This window comes from Trichechus manatus, unplaced genomic scaffold (assembly GCF_000243295.1).
Source record: "Trichechus manatus latirostris isolate Lorelei unplaced genomic scaffold, TriManLat1.0 scaffold00240, whole genome shotgun sequence".
Classification (NCBI taxonomy): domain Eukaryota; kingdom Metazoa; phylum Chordata; class Mammalia; order Sirenia; family Trichechidae; genus Trichechus; species Trichechus manatus.
Window position 1 is genome coordinate 2106698 of NW_004444176.1, and position 14622 is coordinate 2121319.

The 14622-nt window shown below is 40.6% G+C and overlaps 1 protein-coding gene across 1 annotated transcript; it reads right to left on the reverse strand.

The window, feature by feature from the left end:
- Positions 1-1065: 1065 nt before the first annotated feature.
- On the reverse strand, positions 1066-2037 carry LOC101345592 (olfactory receptor 4D9-like). Its single transcript, XM_004389338.1, has one exon. The coding sequence runs from the start codon at positions 2035-2037 to the stop codon at positions 1066-1068; it is 972 nt and encodes a 323-aa protein (XP_004389395.1).
- Positions 2038-14622: the final 12585 nt, after the last annotated feature.

The window sequence follows — 14622 nt, forward strand, 5'->3', positions numbered from 1 at the left end:
ATAGAGGAAAAATTCTCATGGATGAGCTTGTTTAAGACTCCATCAAATCCTGTATGGGGCAGCAGTAGTAAAACGTGCACTTAACTGAGGGTCAGATCTCTCAGACCTAGCTTTGTCTCTTCCATTAATTAGCAAGGAAACGTTTGATAAAACAGGAAAACTTTCTCAGCTTCTGCAAGGGAAAACTGGAGGCTTCCTTAAAAAAAAAAAAGGAACCTGAATTATCCCAGATTAACAATGGAAAACAAATTTCCAGATAGGGAGAACTGGCTGGAGTTTTAGCCTTGACTCCTGGTTGTAGGAGATTATTTTCCTAATTCTTGCTTGGGCCACACATGGTATAGCTACAACTCAAGAACCAAACACCAAACCGGTTGCTGTCTAGTTGATTCCAATTCATGGCAACCCCATGTGTTGCAGAGTAGAACTGCACTCCATAGGGTTTTAAAGGCTGCTATCTTTTGGAAGTGATTGCCTGGACTTTCTTCTGAGGCACTTCTGGGTAGGTTAATCCGCCAAACTTTTGGTTAGTAGTAAAGCAATTAACTATTTGTACCACACAGAGATTCCTACCACGCAAAAACAGAGAAGTCGTTTATCCCAGTCTCCGTTTCCATGCCTGTAAAAGGAGATGTTTAGGCAATATAAACATTTAAAACCAGAGACCAAATCCACTACCTTTGAGTTGATTCCAACTCATAGCAACCCTATAGGACAGAGTAGAAATGCCTCATAGTGTGTCCAAGACTGTAAATCTTTACAGAAGCAGACTGCCACAACTTTTTCCCACAGAGCAGCTGGTGGGTTCGAACTGCTGACCTTTCGGTTAGCAGCTGAGCACTTAACCACTGCATCACCAAGGTTCCTGATATAAATATTAGAGTACCTACAATAGCTGATAATTTATGGACCTGAGACTCTAAGTTGCTAACAATGTCACCATGGGACAACGTTGTAGGGATGATTGTCTCAGGCCAACCTTATTACGGGACTTTGCAGTGGAGAAAAGATAAAGCTTTGGTCTCAAGGTGTTGTATTGAATATTGTGTCGTGAAAAAACTCTTCTCATTTCTGACTTCCCAATCTGGAATTCATAGCATCTATTTCTTTTGTGGAAGGTCCATGTCTTCTCTTCAGTCTTCTCATGGCTGACTTCATCTCCTGGTTCCTCAGGGTGTAGATCATGGGATTCAGGACAGGGCTGATGACAGTGAAGGTGATGGAGATAGCTCCGTCCATTGGGAGAGCAGTGAAGGGCCTGGCATAGACATAGATGCAGGGCACAAAATGCAGGGTCACTACAGTGATATGGGCTGTACAGGTGGATAATGCTTTCCTTCTGCCTTCCCCAGTGTGAGATCTCAACACCATCAAGATGACAGTATAAGACACCAGGATAAGGAAAAACCACAGGATAGCGACCAGACCATTGTTGGAAATCATCAGGAGCTCAAGAGCAAAGGTGTCTGTGCAGGCGAGTTTGAGGACCTGGGGGACATCACAGTAGAAGCCATCAATAACATTGGGTCCACAGAAGGGCAGTGGAAGCAACAGGGAAATCTGCACGATGGAGTGGACAAAGCCTCCCACCCAGGAGACCACAATAAGTGCAGTGCATCGTCCCCTACTCATGATGGTCATGTAGTGCAGGGGCTTGGAAATGGCCGTGTAACGATCAAACGCCATCAGAGACAGAGAAAAAACGTCTGCCCCGCCAAATAGGTGAAAGAAAAACATTTGTGTGATGCAACCATTGAAAGAGATGGTCTTTGTCCTTGAGAGAAGATCTACTAGGATCTTTGGAGCAGTGATGGAGGAGAAGCATATGTCTAAGACAGAGAGATTGCAGAGCAGGAAGTACATGGGGGTGTGAAGGTGAGACTCACAGGTAACAGTGACCATGATGGCACAGTTTGCTAACACAGTTGTGACATAGACCATAGATAAAAAGAAAAAGAAGAGCAAGCTCAGCTCTCGAGACTGGCTAAGTCCACAGAAAATAAATTCAGGCACCCTGGTATAATTTCCCAGGGCCATTGGATGGTTTCCTTCTCCATGCACACCTTTGAAAGAAAATAATAACATTACTAAGACAATGAAATCAAGTAAAGGTTTATTTGTTTTATAGAAATTGTACGTGGAGAAATATGTTTTTTTGGTCACATATGTTGTTCTTCATGAGCTTGCTGTATTACACGGGAAAGTCACTTAGTTCTGCTTGCCCCAGTTCCCTCACTGATACAAGGAGAGGTTTGGACTAGATCATTTGTTTCCCTACTATGGTCAGTGAGGGCCTGTGAGTTCTGTAGAGCTCACTCCTAGAGATTGCTGAGGAAGAGAATGTAAGGGAGGCTTAGTGGAAGGATTTGTGGGTTCCATATACTTTGGTGAATCACAGCAGCTCAGATTTTGTTCACATCCACTTTCTTTCTATGGCTTAAAAGGCTCAATAACCGTTGGAATAAATCAACCCTCAGATACCTTTCAGTAACAACATGAAAGGAATCTATTTGAATAGCATATTATAGTTGTCGAAGCTACTAAACACCTAAATGCAATAACATTTCCTGACAGATATCTGAGATTAGAAGGGAAGGTGTCATTATCAATTCTTTTTTTTTTAATTGTGTTTTAGTGAAAATTTACAGCTCAAGTTAGTTTCTCATGCAAAAATTTATAGTCATATTGTTATGTGACCCTAGTTACTATCCCTATAATGCAACAGCACACTCCTCCTTTCCACCCCGGATTTCCAGTGTCCCTTCAATCAGCTCTTATCCCTTTCTGCCTTCTCATCTTGCCTCCAGACAGGAGCTGCCCATTTAGTCTCGTGTATCTAATCGAACTAAGAAGCACACTCTTCACGAGTATCATTTTATGTGTTATAGTCCAGTCTAATCTTTGTCTGAAGAGTTGCATTTGGGAATGGTTTTAGTTCTGGGTTAACAGACAGTTCGGGGACTTTTTACCAGTTCTGATACTGAACTCAAAAAGGGTAAGTCAATTTCCCAACGTCATACAGTAAATTAGTGGCAGAAGGGGGTTAAGACAAAATTCACTCTCTTAGCTCCAGGATGTTTCCACTATACTACAATGTCTTCCAGTTTCAGTTATACATAAATTCAAGAATAATATGTATAAGAAAATCCTTACAGAATTTTCATGGCACTTTCAGTGATTGGTTTCATTATCTCTTACAATTTCTTTCCCCATGACAATGGAATTTTAGGCCACCGCCCTTCTATTAGCTTTCAGAAACCATAATTCTTCTCTTTATTTTTTTATTTTATTTCCTGATTACTTGGATGTTAGGAGTAAATCATGTACTTATTGCAAAGAAGACGCTGAGGATGGTAATGAGAACAACCCTGTTGGTGAAAAAGACAGCAAAGTTACAGATATATCTTTGTCTCTGACTCCATCTTTGGCCTTGTCTCCATCTCTGTCCCCATTCCCTTACCCATCCCCATCCCCATCCCATGTCCATACCCATACCATACCCATACCCACACCCATACCTATACCCATATCTGTCTATCGACCTATCATCTGTCTATCTGCGTATCTTTCCATCTGTCCATCCTTCCTTCCTTCCGTCCACCCATCTATCCATCCATCCATTCATCCTTCCTTCCTTTCTTCTATCCACCCATCCATCCATTATCTGTCTGTCCATCCATCTGTCCATCTGTCTGTCTATCTATCTTTCTATCTATGGCTTGAAATGCAGGGTGCCATAATGATGTCATCAGTACATCATTTCCTCCTGCCTCCTTGCTGTAAAAGTTAAGCAGTTTCTGTTGAGCTTAGATTTTGCATTTCCTAACAGAGTAAAAATCAGTACACTGATGTCAGCACAAAATGGAAACAATGATTGCCCCACCTTACCCCATAGGTTATAGATACTCATACTGTACAGTCCTGGTTGGGGAGGAAGGAGAAGATCCAACTAAGAGACTTTTCAATTCATCATATTTTGCCTGTTCGAGTCAGGCATAAGCAGCCCTTTTTGCTTGCCAATCAATTCAGGAATAATAAAGTTCCCGAGAGGGTTAAGTGATTTGTAGGCCACACAGCAAGCTAGTGGTGAAGGCATACTTTGACGTTCATGCGAGGTGTTTCCCACTCTGAATAGCACTTCAGTAATTTTTGAGAAGACTTACCATGGTGGTAGTGGTGACAAAGTTAACTCACAGAGAAAAAAACCACACTCAACCAAAGCATCTGTCTAGCCATCTGGCTCCACTGCATAGGTAGATGATCCCCAAATTAGTACCCAACTGGGAAGCGTAGTGCTTGGTTTGTGTAAAAACAAGCTTTGGGAGGGGAGAGCCTTTGGAAATTATACAGCTAAAAAACCCAAAAAGACAAGTAGCCTCTCATTTTCCCTGGAGGATGCATCTACGTGTCCTGTTTCCCCAGTACATTCAGTCTGTGTGGGCACAGCCACCTCCACAGCACGTACTGATAGGAACACATTTCATTCAAAAGACACAAAAGACTTACCTCCCATGACAAGTAACCAGGTGATTGTGTAAAAAACTCTCATGAGGACCCTACTTTCTTCTCTTCTCTCAATTTGTCCCCTCCTCTCTACCCTCAACTAATCTCTCCTTGGAGTTTTGCACTGGTTTCTTAATTGGTTTCTCTTTTTTCGGTCTAGTTTTTCTCTAATTCATCCTCTTTGCTATTTACAGAAATATCTTTATCAGTCATAAGAGAGACTATGTTATTCCTTTGTTTGAATTTTCAATGTCTCCCTACTGCCGACAGAAGAAAGATTAAACTTCTTTTGTAGCATCCAAGAATTTCCTCTCTTGAACATTATATGGTGTCCTGTTTCTTTTGACTTCTGTTTCAGAGGCTCAAACTTTATGCAGTTTCTTGCTGGTCCTTACCTCTGTATCGGCCTTCCTGCTGCTCCCTCTGCCTGCCATGGCACCTCATTCTCAGAATCTCCCACCTCTCTGCATTGACAAACACTGATCCTTCAACACTTAGGTCCAGGTTTCCTCCTCTTTGGAAACTTTCCTGATGCCCTCAGCTAGATCCCTCCTTTGTGACTCCGTCATTATTTGCACGGACTTCTATTCTGATTCTTATGACAGTTTATCACATCTATTTTCTATATGTCTGTGTCTTCTTAGTTCAGTATAATTTCCCTATAAAACTTCAAGTTCAACCTGTGTGCTCAGTGTTTTGCTCATCCTAATATTGTCAAAGCCTTTTGTGGCACTTTATAGGTGCTTAATAAGTGTTTTTTGAATTAATGAATCAACCTAGCTGGCTTATCTATGTTGGTAGTGAATGTGGGTGATTGAGAGGGACCATGACAAACATAAGCTAAGAAACTCTTTTGCCGATGTCTTTGACTTGGCCTCAGTGATGCCAGATAGAGCCTTGTTTTCTTATCCAGTCTATTAAATGACACTGTGACCTTGAGAAAGTCATTTCCCTTCTCTCTGCCTCAAATCCTTAGTGTGAAATGTGAAGAGGCAGCCTAGTGTGATGCTTGGGGATAATGCCAAAAGCTTTGAAGTGAGGCACACCTAGGTTGGAATCCTGCCTCTTCCTGCTCTGTTACCTGGGGAAATTCCTTTAATTTCCTTCAGTTTCCTCTTCTTTAAACAGGGAAACATAATGTTTACTTGATTGGGTAGTGTAAAAAGTAAATATGATAATGTTTGTAAAGCGCCTAGCCCATAGTAAGCATTCAACAAACTTGGTTCCCTTCCCATTGCACTAAAAACAGTTCCTTTTTCATCTGGCCTTCTTATCGCAAAGGGTTATTAATGAAGAACTTGTAAAATGTAACATGCTATTCAAAAAAAAAAGAAGAGCTTCTCTTTGAACAAGCTTGCTGACTTTTGCTTTAGTGAACTTGTGTGAATTGACCAAGTGAACCAGAGGCTTGGAAGCTGGGTCAGTGGGTTCAAGAATAAGGCTAGATCTGGCTCAAAGGGTAAGGAGATCTGGTGAGTCATGGGCAATGGGTGAGTATGGTGCTAATTTTGAAACCTCAATCTTTCCTTAAGAAATGTGGGATTAAAAACATGCTTTTTGAGTATCCTCTGGTTTTGTGGAAAGAGGCTCCACGAATTCCATGGAAAAACCCTAAGGTGGAACAAAACCTGTCCCTTACATGCAACTCAAGTGTTCTGTCAAGCACAAATTGCCTTCTCTTTACCATGCTGACCCTGTTTCTTTGGCTGCCTCTTTTTTTTTTTTTTTAATTGTACTTCAGATGAGGGCTTACAGAACAGATAGTTTCTCATGAAACAGTAGTACACATGTTGTTTTACGACATTGGTTAACAACCCCACAACATATCAACCCTCTAACTTCTCAACCTTTTTTTTTTGGTGATAATACACATAGCCAAAGATACACCATTTCAAAAATTTCTACGTGCACAGTTCAGTGACATTGACTACGCTCTTCCAATTGTGCTGTTATTCTCACTTAAGATGAAGGCTTACAGAACAAGATAGTTTCTCATTTAACAGTTACTACAAATGTTGCCCTATGACAACGGTTAACAATCTCACAACACATCAACAATATCCTTACTCAACCTTGGGTTCCCTATCACCTGCTTCCTTGTCCCCTTCTGCCCTCTGGCCCCTGTCACTGGACTCCTGTACCTCGTTAGTCTCATTTGGTTTTACAGGGCTGTCCACTCCCAGGGTGAACAGTGAACCTCAGAGGTAACTTCACCACTGAGCTAAAAGGGTGTCTGGGGGCCATACTCTCGAGGTTTCTCCAGTCTCCTTTAGGCCAGTAAACCTGGTCTTTTTTTTGTGAGTTAGAATTATGCTCTACATCCTTCTCCAGCTCTGTCCAGAACCCTCTGTTGTGATCCTGGTCAGAGCAGTCAGTGGTGGTAGCCGGGCACCATCTAACTGTACTGGACTCAGTCTGGTGGAGGCCTTGGTAGCTGTGGACAATTAGTCCTTCGGACTAATCTTTTCCTTGTATCCTGTTCTCTTCATTCTCCCTTGCTCCTGAAGGGATGAGACCAGTGGAGTATCTTAGATGGCCGCTCACAGGCTTTTAAGACCCCAGACACCACACTCACCAAGGTAGAATGTAGAGCATTGTCTTTATAAGCTGTGTAATGCCAATTGAGCTAGATGTTCCCCAAGACCACGGTCCCCACAGCCCTCTGCCCAGCAATTTAGTCCCTCAGGGAGTTTGGATGTGTCTATGGGGCTAGACTGCCTCTTTTTATTAAGACCTTTCCAATTCCTAATATTTAACATCCACTTCTTTATTTTCTGTCAGTAAGGTTTTCATCTATTTTTTCAGTATCCTATCACTTGGCACATTTTTCATGCTCATTATTATTTCATTCATGCATAATTCACAACTTCTTACATACTGACAGTCCAATGTACTTACTTATCTGGGACTGGAACCTAAGCCTCAGTGTGTGATGCTGGGGCAATATTGAGTTTGCAGGTGAAGTCCTTCTGAAGTTTTGTTATTCCAAACTTCAATGCCTTCTTGTCAACCTTCACATTGGAAAAGTCCAGGCTCAAAGTGTCACACCATCATGGCTCTTCTGTCTGTCCCACAGCGTTCCTGTTATGTGCGCTAGTCCCAGGTCCAAGCCTATTTTAAGAATTAGCAAAGGGAATTTTATTGGTTGTAACTGAATGCACATTTTGGTGGTAGTGTTAGAGTTCCAGTGGGAGTTATTAAACAGTTGCTAAGTCGTTACTCTATGCAAGTTCTCTCTCTCTCATGCACAGAGGAAGACACACACATTTCTCTTCTTTCCAAATTCTTCAAGACCACAGAGGATACAAGTCCATTTATTCTGTGGTTCTTTGAGTTTTGGGACACTTTCTATATTGAAACATCTAATGTAATTTTATCATGCATTCTCAGTGAGGGCAATATTTCCCCCCAGGAGACAAAAATTGGTTCTTGGGGTGGGGTGAAAAAAAAATTAGATATTATAATGGTATGTTGTTCTTCAAAGGGCCACAGTACATAAATAGATGTACAGTATACCTGTGGTATTAAAATTTTATGGAGGAATGACTAGAAAAAAAAAAAAAACTTAAAAAGACTCCTAGAGGTCGGAGACAATAGTTCAAGACGTTTGAAGAACACTGTCCTATGATGTTCTATGATGAAGAGTCTTGACCCAATGTCTCTCTTGTAGGACACAGAGAAGATTGTAAAGGAGTGATACCTCTTGAGACCTTCTTAGCCAAATATGAATCTAACACAACAAACAGCACCTTGCAAAACACTGTTCAGTGTGTTGCAATTTCCTGGGCTTCTTTACTCCTGTTGGCTAATTTTTATTACTATTTCTATTTTATTGTGTTTCAGGTGAAAGTTTTCAGGCAAATTAGTTTCTAACTAAAAATTTATATACAAATTATTTTGTGACATTGATTGCAATCCCTGCAACGTGACAGCATTGTACCCCTTTCCACCCGTGTTCCCTGTGTCTGTTCTTCCAGTTTTCCTGTCCCTTCCTGCCTTCTCGCCTTGCTGTTGGGCAGGAATTGCCTGTTTGGTCTCGTACATTTGATTGAACTAAGAAACAATTTCCTCATGTGTGTTATTTTTTGTTTTATAGGCTTGTCTAATCTTTGTCTAAAAAGTGGGCTTCGGGAATGACCTCAGTTTTAAATTAGCAGGGTGTCTGGGGGCTGTAGTCTCGAAGGTTCCTCCAGTCTCTTTCAGACCAATAGGTCTGTTTTTTTTTGTGAGTTTGAATTTTGTTCCACATTTTTCTCCATTCTGTCCAGGATTCTTTATTATGATCCCTGTCAGAGCAGTCGGTGGTGGTAACCAGGCACCGTCTAGTTGTTCTGGTCTCAGGCTGGTGGAGGTGTTGGCTAATTTTTGAATCGTATTGGGGGCTGATTGGTGGAATTTGAGATGAACATAGAGAGAGAAGGGAGCTTGATTGTCTCTCTATGTCTACTCTCTTGGAATCCTTTTCTTGGGAGAGAGGTAGATTCCAACACAGTACCCAAGGCTATTACTAAATGATCCTGAGTCAGATGTGGTTTTTTTTTTCCTTCCTGGTACATAAAATAGGCCTTGAGTGTTTGAAACGGCATCTCTTTGGTAGTTTTTTTTTGTGAGCTGCAGTGGCTTGTCTTGAATTGCCTGTTTACACTATACAATTATGCCCCAGCTATAACACACAACCACAACAACATAAAAGCACTGGGAGTGAGCTGAAAAGAAGGCGAAAAGAGAAGAAGGAAGTCCAGGTTTACATAAAAGAAATGGTCAAGGTGAATTTTGTGCAGATGTTTCCCTAAACTGTTCAAGTAGCTTTGAGACTAATTTTAGTAGGAAAATCGGTAGAATGGATTGGAAAATTGGAAATTCTGGTCCATGAGTAGATTTGTCCATGTATATATCCAGTTTAACACATCTTAAAATATTCCTTGTCTTTTCACTACCACTACTTGGTAAAATATATTCAAAATTCTGGATTCAAAATATAAAATTAATAAGAGATTTTACTAATAGACTGGAAATAACAGTCATATGTGGGAGTATGAGTATAAATAAATACATCTGTATGTCACTTTGAGAACAAAAGTGTGCCTAACCCAAGCCATGATATTTTCTTTTTTTAATTAAAAAAATTGTTTTTCATTGTACTTTAGATGAAGGTTTATAGAACAATAGTTCTTATTAAACAGTTAGTACAAATATTGTTTTATGACATTGGTTAACAACCCCACGTCATGTCAACACTCTCCCTTCTCGACCTTGAGTTCCTTATTACCAAATTTCTTGTCCCCTCCTGCTTTCTAGTCCTTGTCCTGGGCTGTTGTGCCCCATTTGTCTCGTTTTGTTTTATGGGGCTGTCTAATTTTTTGGCTGAACGGTGAACCTCGAGAGTGACTTCATTACTGAGCTAAAAGGGTGTCTGGGGTCCATACTCTTGGGGTTTCTCCAGTCTCTGTCAGACCAGTAAGTCTGGTCTTTTTTTGTGAGTTAGAATTTTGTTCTACATTTTTCTCTAGCTCTAGCCTCTTTTTTTTTTTTTTTTTATTGTACTTCAGGTGAAGGCTTACAGAACAGTTTCTCATGAAACAGTAGTACACATGTTGTTTTATGACATTGGTTAACAACCCCACAACATATCAACTCTCTAACTTCTCAACCTTTTTTTTTGGTGAAAATACACATAGCCAGAGATACACCATTTCAAAAAGACTTGAGCTCCTATAAGTTATTCTTACCCTGCATTCATTCTTAGTCCACGATCATTGCTTCCACACATAGTAACTGGAATGAACAGCTGTGAGCAGTCCTGCAATACTCTGGGGCTACTGTTCTTGTTTCTTAGCTGTTAGTACTGCTTTTGCTATAGTGAAGAATACATAGCAGTGGTAATATTCACGAGAGACAAAATTTTTTGGTTTTATTTATTTGGGAAGTAGGCTGGATTTAGGCAATTTTCTCATGTTTGTTTGGAGGTATGCTGTTGTTATTATCCTACTCTCAAAGAACCAACAACTAATTTTACAGTGTGATCCCTGTCAGAGCAGTCGGTGGTGGTAGCTGGGCATCATCTAGTTGTACTGGACTCAGTGTGGTGGAGGCTGTGGTAGTTGTGGTCCATTAGTCCTTTGGACTAATCTTTCCCTTGTTTCTTTTCTTCATTCTCGATTGGTCCTGAAAGGGTGAGACCAGTGGAGTATCTTAGATGGCTGCTCACAGGCTTTTAAGACCCCAGACACTACTCACCAAGGTAGAATGTAGAACATTTTCTTTATAAACTATGTTATGCCAGTTGAGCTGGATAGTCCCTGAGATCATGGTCCCCACAGCCCTGAGCCCAGCAATTCGGTCCCTTAGGGAGTTTGGATGCGTCTATGGAGCTTCCATGACCTTGCCTTGTACAAGTTGTGCTGCAAGCCATGATATTTTCAATCACCTCATATGCATGCAAAAGCTGGACAATGAATAAGAAAGACTGAAGAAGAATTGATGCCTCTGGATTACAGTGTTAGTGAAGAATAATGAATATACAATTGACTGCCAGAAGAACAAAGAAGTCTGTCTTTGAAGAAATACGGCCAGAGTGCCCCTTGGAAGCCAGGTCGGCAAGACTTCCTCTTATGTACTTTGGACATGTTATCAGTAGGGATCAGTCCCTGGAAAAGGACATCTACTCGGTAAAGTAGAGGTTAGTGAAAAAGAAGAAGACCCTCAGTAAGATGTATTGACACACTGGCTGCAACAATGGGTTCAAACATAGCAACGATAGTGAGTATGGCACAGGACCAGGCAATGTTTTGTTCTCTTGTACATTGGGTTGCTATGAGTTGGAACCAACCTGACAGCCCCTAACAACAACAACAACATGTTCTGTATATATATATTTAGGGGCATGGATAAAGAATAGGGGACATTGATACAATGCTTGCTTAGTGTCAACTGTTGTCATTGACAACTATTGTACTTACAACATTCTCACATAAATCTTGTGAGTAGGCAATGCTACTTCCATATTGCAGGTGGTGAAAGTGAGATAAAACATGTTGACATGAAAGTCACAAATTATATCAAATAGCATTTAGGTTATTGATTTCAATCTTATACCTCATACTTCTTTCCAGTCCAGCAGCTTGATAGCTAGTGTTCAATTTATTCCCCTTCTTTAGTTCTTATATTTCTTTTAATTCTTTCATGGTCTGTGGTATATACTGTTCATCACCTACTTTTTATGCCTCTGGAGTTCTTTGGTAAGGCAATATCCCTGTTTTAGTGAGTGTTATAGATTGAATTGTGTGCCCCTAAAATGTGTGTCACCTTGGCTCGGTCATGATTTCCAGTATTGTGTGGTTGTCCTCCAGTTTGTGATCTGATGTAATTACCTATGTGTTGTAAATCCTAACCTCTATGATGTTGATGAGGCAGTTATGTTAATGAGGCAGGACACAATCTACAAGGTTAAGTCGTATCTTGAGTCAATCTCTTTTGAGATATAAAAGAGAGAAATGAGCAGAAGAGGAGAGGGACTTCATTACCACTATGCAAGAAGAACCAGGAGCAGAGCGCATCCTTTGGACTTGGGGTCCCTGCAATGAGAAGCTTCTAGACCCAGGGGAAGATTGATAACAAGGACCTTTCCCCCAGAGCCAACACAGAGAGAAAGCCTTTCCCTGGAGCTGGCACCCGAATTCAGATTTCTATCCTCCTAACTATGAGAGAATATGCTTCTGTTTTTTAAAGCCATCCACCTGTGATATTTCTGTTATAGCAGCACTAGATAATGAAGACGATGAGTTTAGCCTCAAAGTGGGTGCCTTCTGAAAAGTGTGAAACTCAAGAAACTGGAGTTGGAGCCTCATTACTGTGTAGATTGAACATCGTGTTAGGTGATGCATCCTGGATGTGTGAATTTTCTAAACTGCTTACTGTTTCATTTTATTTTTGTGAGCTAAGCCTCCTCACTGTATTTCCCTGTTACTGTGCTCTGGTTTGAATGTACTTATCTTGAGAATAAGCTATTCTTAGTTTTCATTCATTCATAGCTGCCATTTTTACCCAGATGTCATTCATTGCTTCCAGGTGTTACTGGATCCCTGCTCACCTTTGTGCTGCTGCTCTGCAATCTTCTAGGAGAGGTTTTCTTGTTTCTGAATGGTAAGTAATGTCTTTGCAATAAGGAATAATGCATTGTAGTGATTCTTTCCAAGAAACTTGAGCTCCTATAAGTTATTCTTACCCTGCATTCATTCTTAGTCCACGATCATTGCTTCCATACATAGTAACTGGAATGAACAGCTGTGAGCAGTCCTGCAACACTCCAGGGCTACTGTTCTTGTTTCTTAGCTGTTAGTACTGCTTTTGCTATAGTGAAGAATACATAGTAGTGGTAATATTCATGAGATACAAAATTTTTTGGTTTTATTTATTTGGGAAGTAGGCTTGATTTAGGCAATTTTCTCATGTTTGTTTGGAGGTATGCTGTTGTTATTATCCTACTCTCAAAGAACCAACAACTAATTTTACAGTGTGAAACATTATCCACAAAGGAAAATATGACCAACTGTCCTTCAGGTTTGCTCTCAGTAGATAGGTTTCTGGGTGTCTGACAAAGAAAAGAAGGGGGAGATTCTCATTTCTGCTAAGGAGTAAGTGGGGTGCCAGATGATGTATGCCTCCAAAAGGATGGAAAGCATTATCCCCTCAATGCATCTAGAAAGTGATGTAGAGAATGCAGCACTAAGAAACAGACTAGAACAAAATTTTTGTGCAGGCATTGCCAGGTGTCTTCTTATATTAAACCATGTTTTGAGAAGTTTCATGAAAAATAATAAAAAGGCTAAGAAGGAGACTAGAATAAAATTCATGTGCAGGCATTGCCAGTCACCTTCAAGTATTATCTCATGTTTTGCAAATTTTCAGTATATAAATAAAAGGAAAATAAAACAATTTTATCCTTGAACCATATTGCCAATATTTACTTCAGGGTCCACTGAGCCATATATGATACTACATAATATGTATCAAAATCCATAACTCATAACAAAAATTCTGAATTGTTTCTTGAATCAGCATGCCTTTCATTAGTGAGAACACATAATGCTGACAAAAAATTAAAGGAGAAAATAATTGGACCTTGTCTTAGGCTGGGTTTTCTAGAGATGCAAAACCAGTAAAGGGTATAAATATATATACAGAGAAATTTATATCAAGGAAATGGCTCACATGGTTGTAGAGGCTGGAACATTCCAAGTCCGTGGATCAGGAAAGAAGCTTCTCTTTATTCATATAGCTTAAGGGGCTGGTGAACCCAAGATTGGCAAATCAGAGAGCAGGGCTCTTGCTCACAGGCTGTGAAGATCAATGAACCCCAAGATTGGCAGGCAAGACTGTAGGTAAGCTACTAGCTCAAGTCCCAAGAACCGGAGGTCAGACGAACAGGAGCCAGCTGCAGGATCCAGCATGAGCAAAAAAGCCCATGAGCCTTGCCAGAATGTCCACTTATATATTTGATGCAGGCCACACCCCAAGGAAAATTCCTTTCAACTGATTGGACAGTCACGACAGATCCAATCATGGAGGTGATCACAACTTCATACAACTGCTGAACCATTGAGACTCGTGGCCCAGCCATGCTGACACACAACTTTAACTATCACAGATTTTGAAAGGGATTTAAAAGAATTGAGTAATGGTGGCACTGGTGTTTCCGTGGTAGAATTGTTACTTTCCACATGGGAGACCTAGATTTGATTCCTGGTCAATGCACCTTATGTGCAGTTACCATCAGTCTGTCAGTTGAAGATTGTGTGTTGCTATGATGCTGAACATGCTTCAGTGGAGCTTCCAGACTAAGACAGACTAAGAAGAAATGCCTGGTGGTCTTCTTCTAAAAATAACAATGGTCTGATCCACAACCCATCATGCCAATAATGCAAGACCAGGCAGCATTTCTATTATGCATGGGGTCTCCATGAGTCTCAGTCAACTCTACCATAGCTAACAACAAAATCAAATGGGTTGAATGGCCCTGAGGATATACAGGGAAATGAGTGACGAGAAAAGAACCAGCTGTCTCTTATCCTTAAGTTAGAAGTTTGGGAAAATTAGATTTCCAGTTTCAGTCTGACTCCC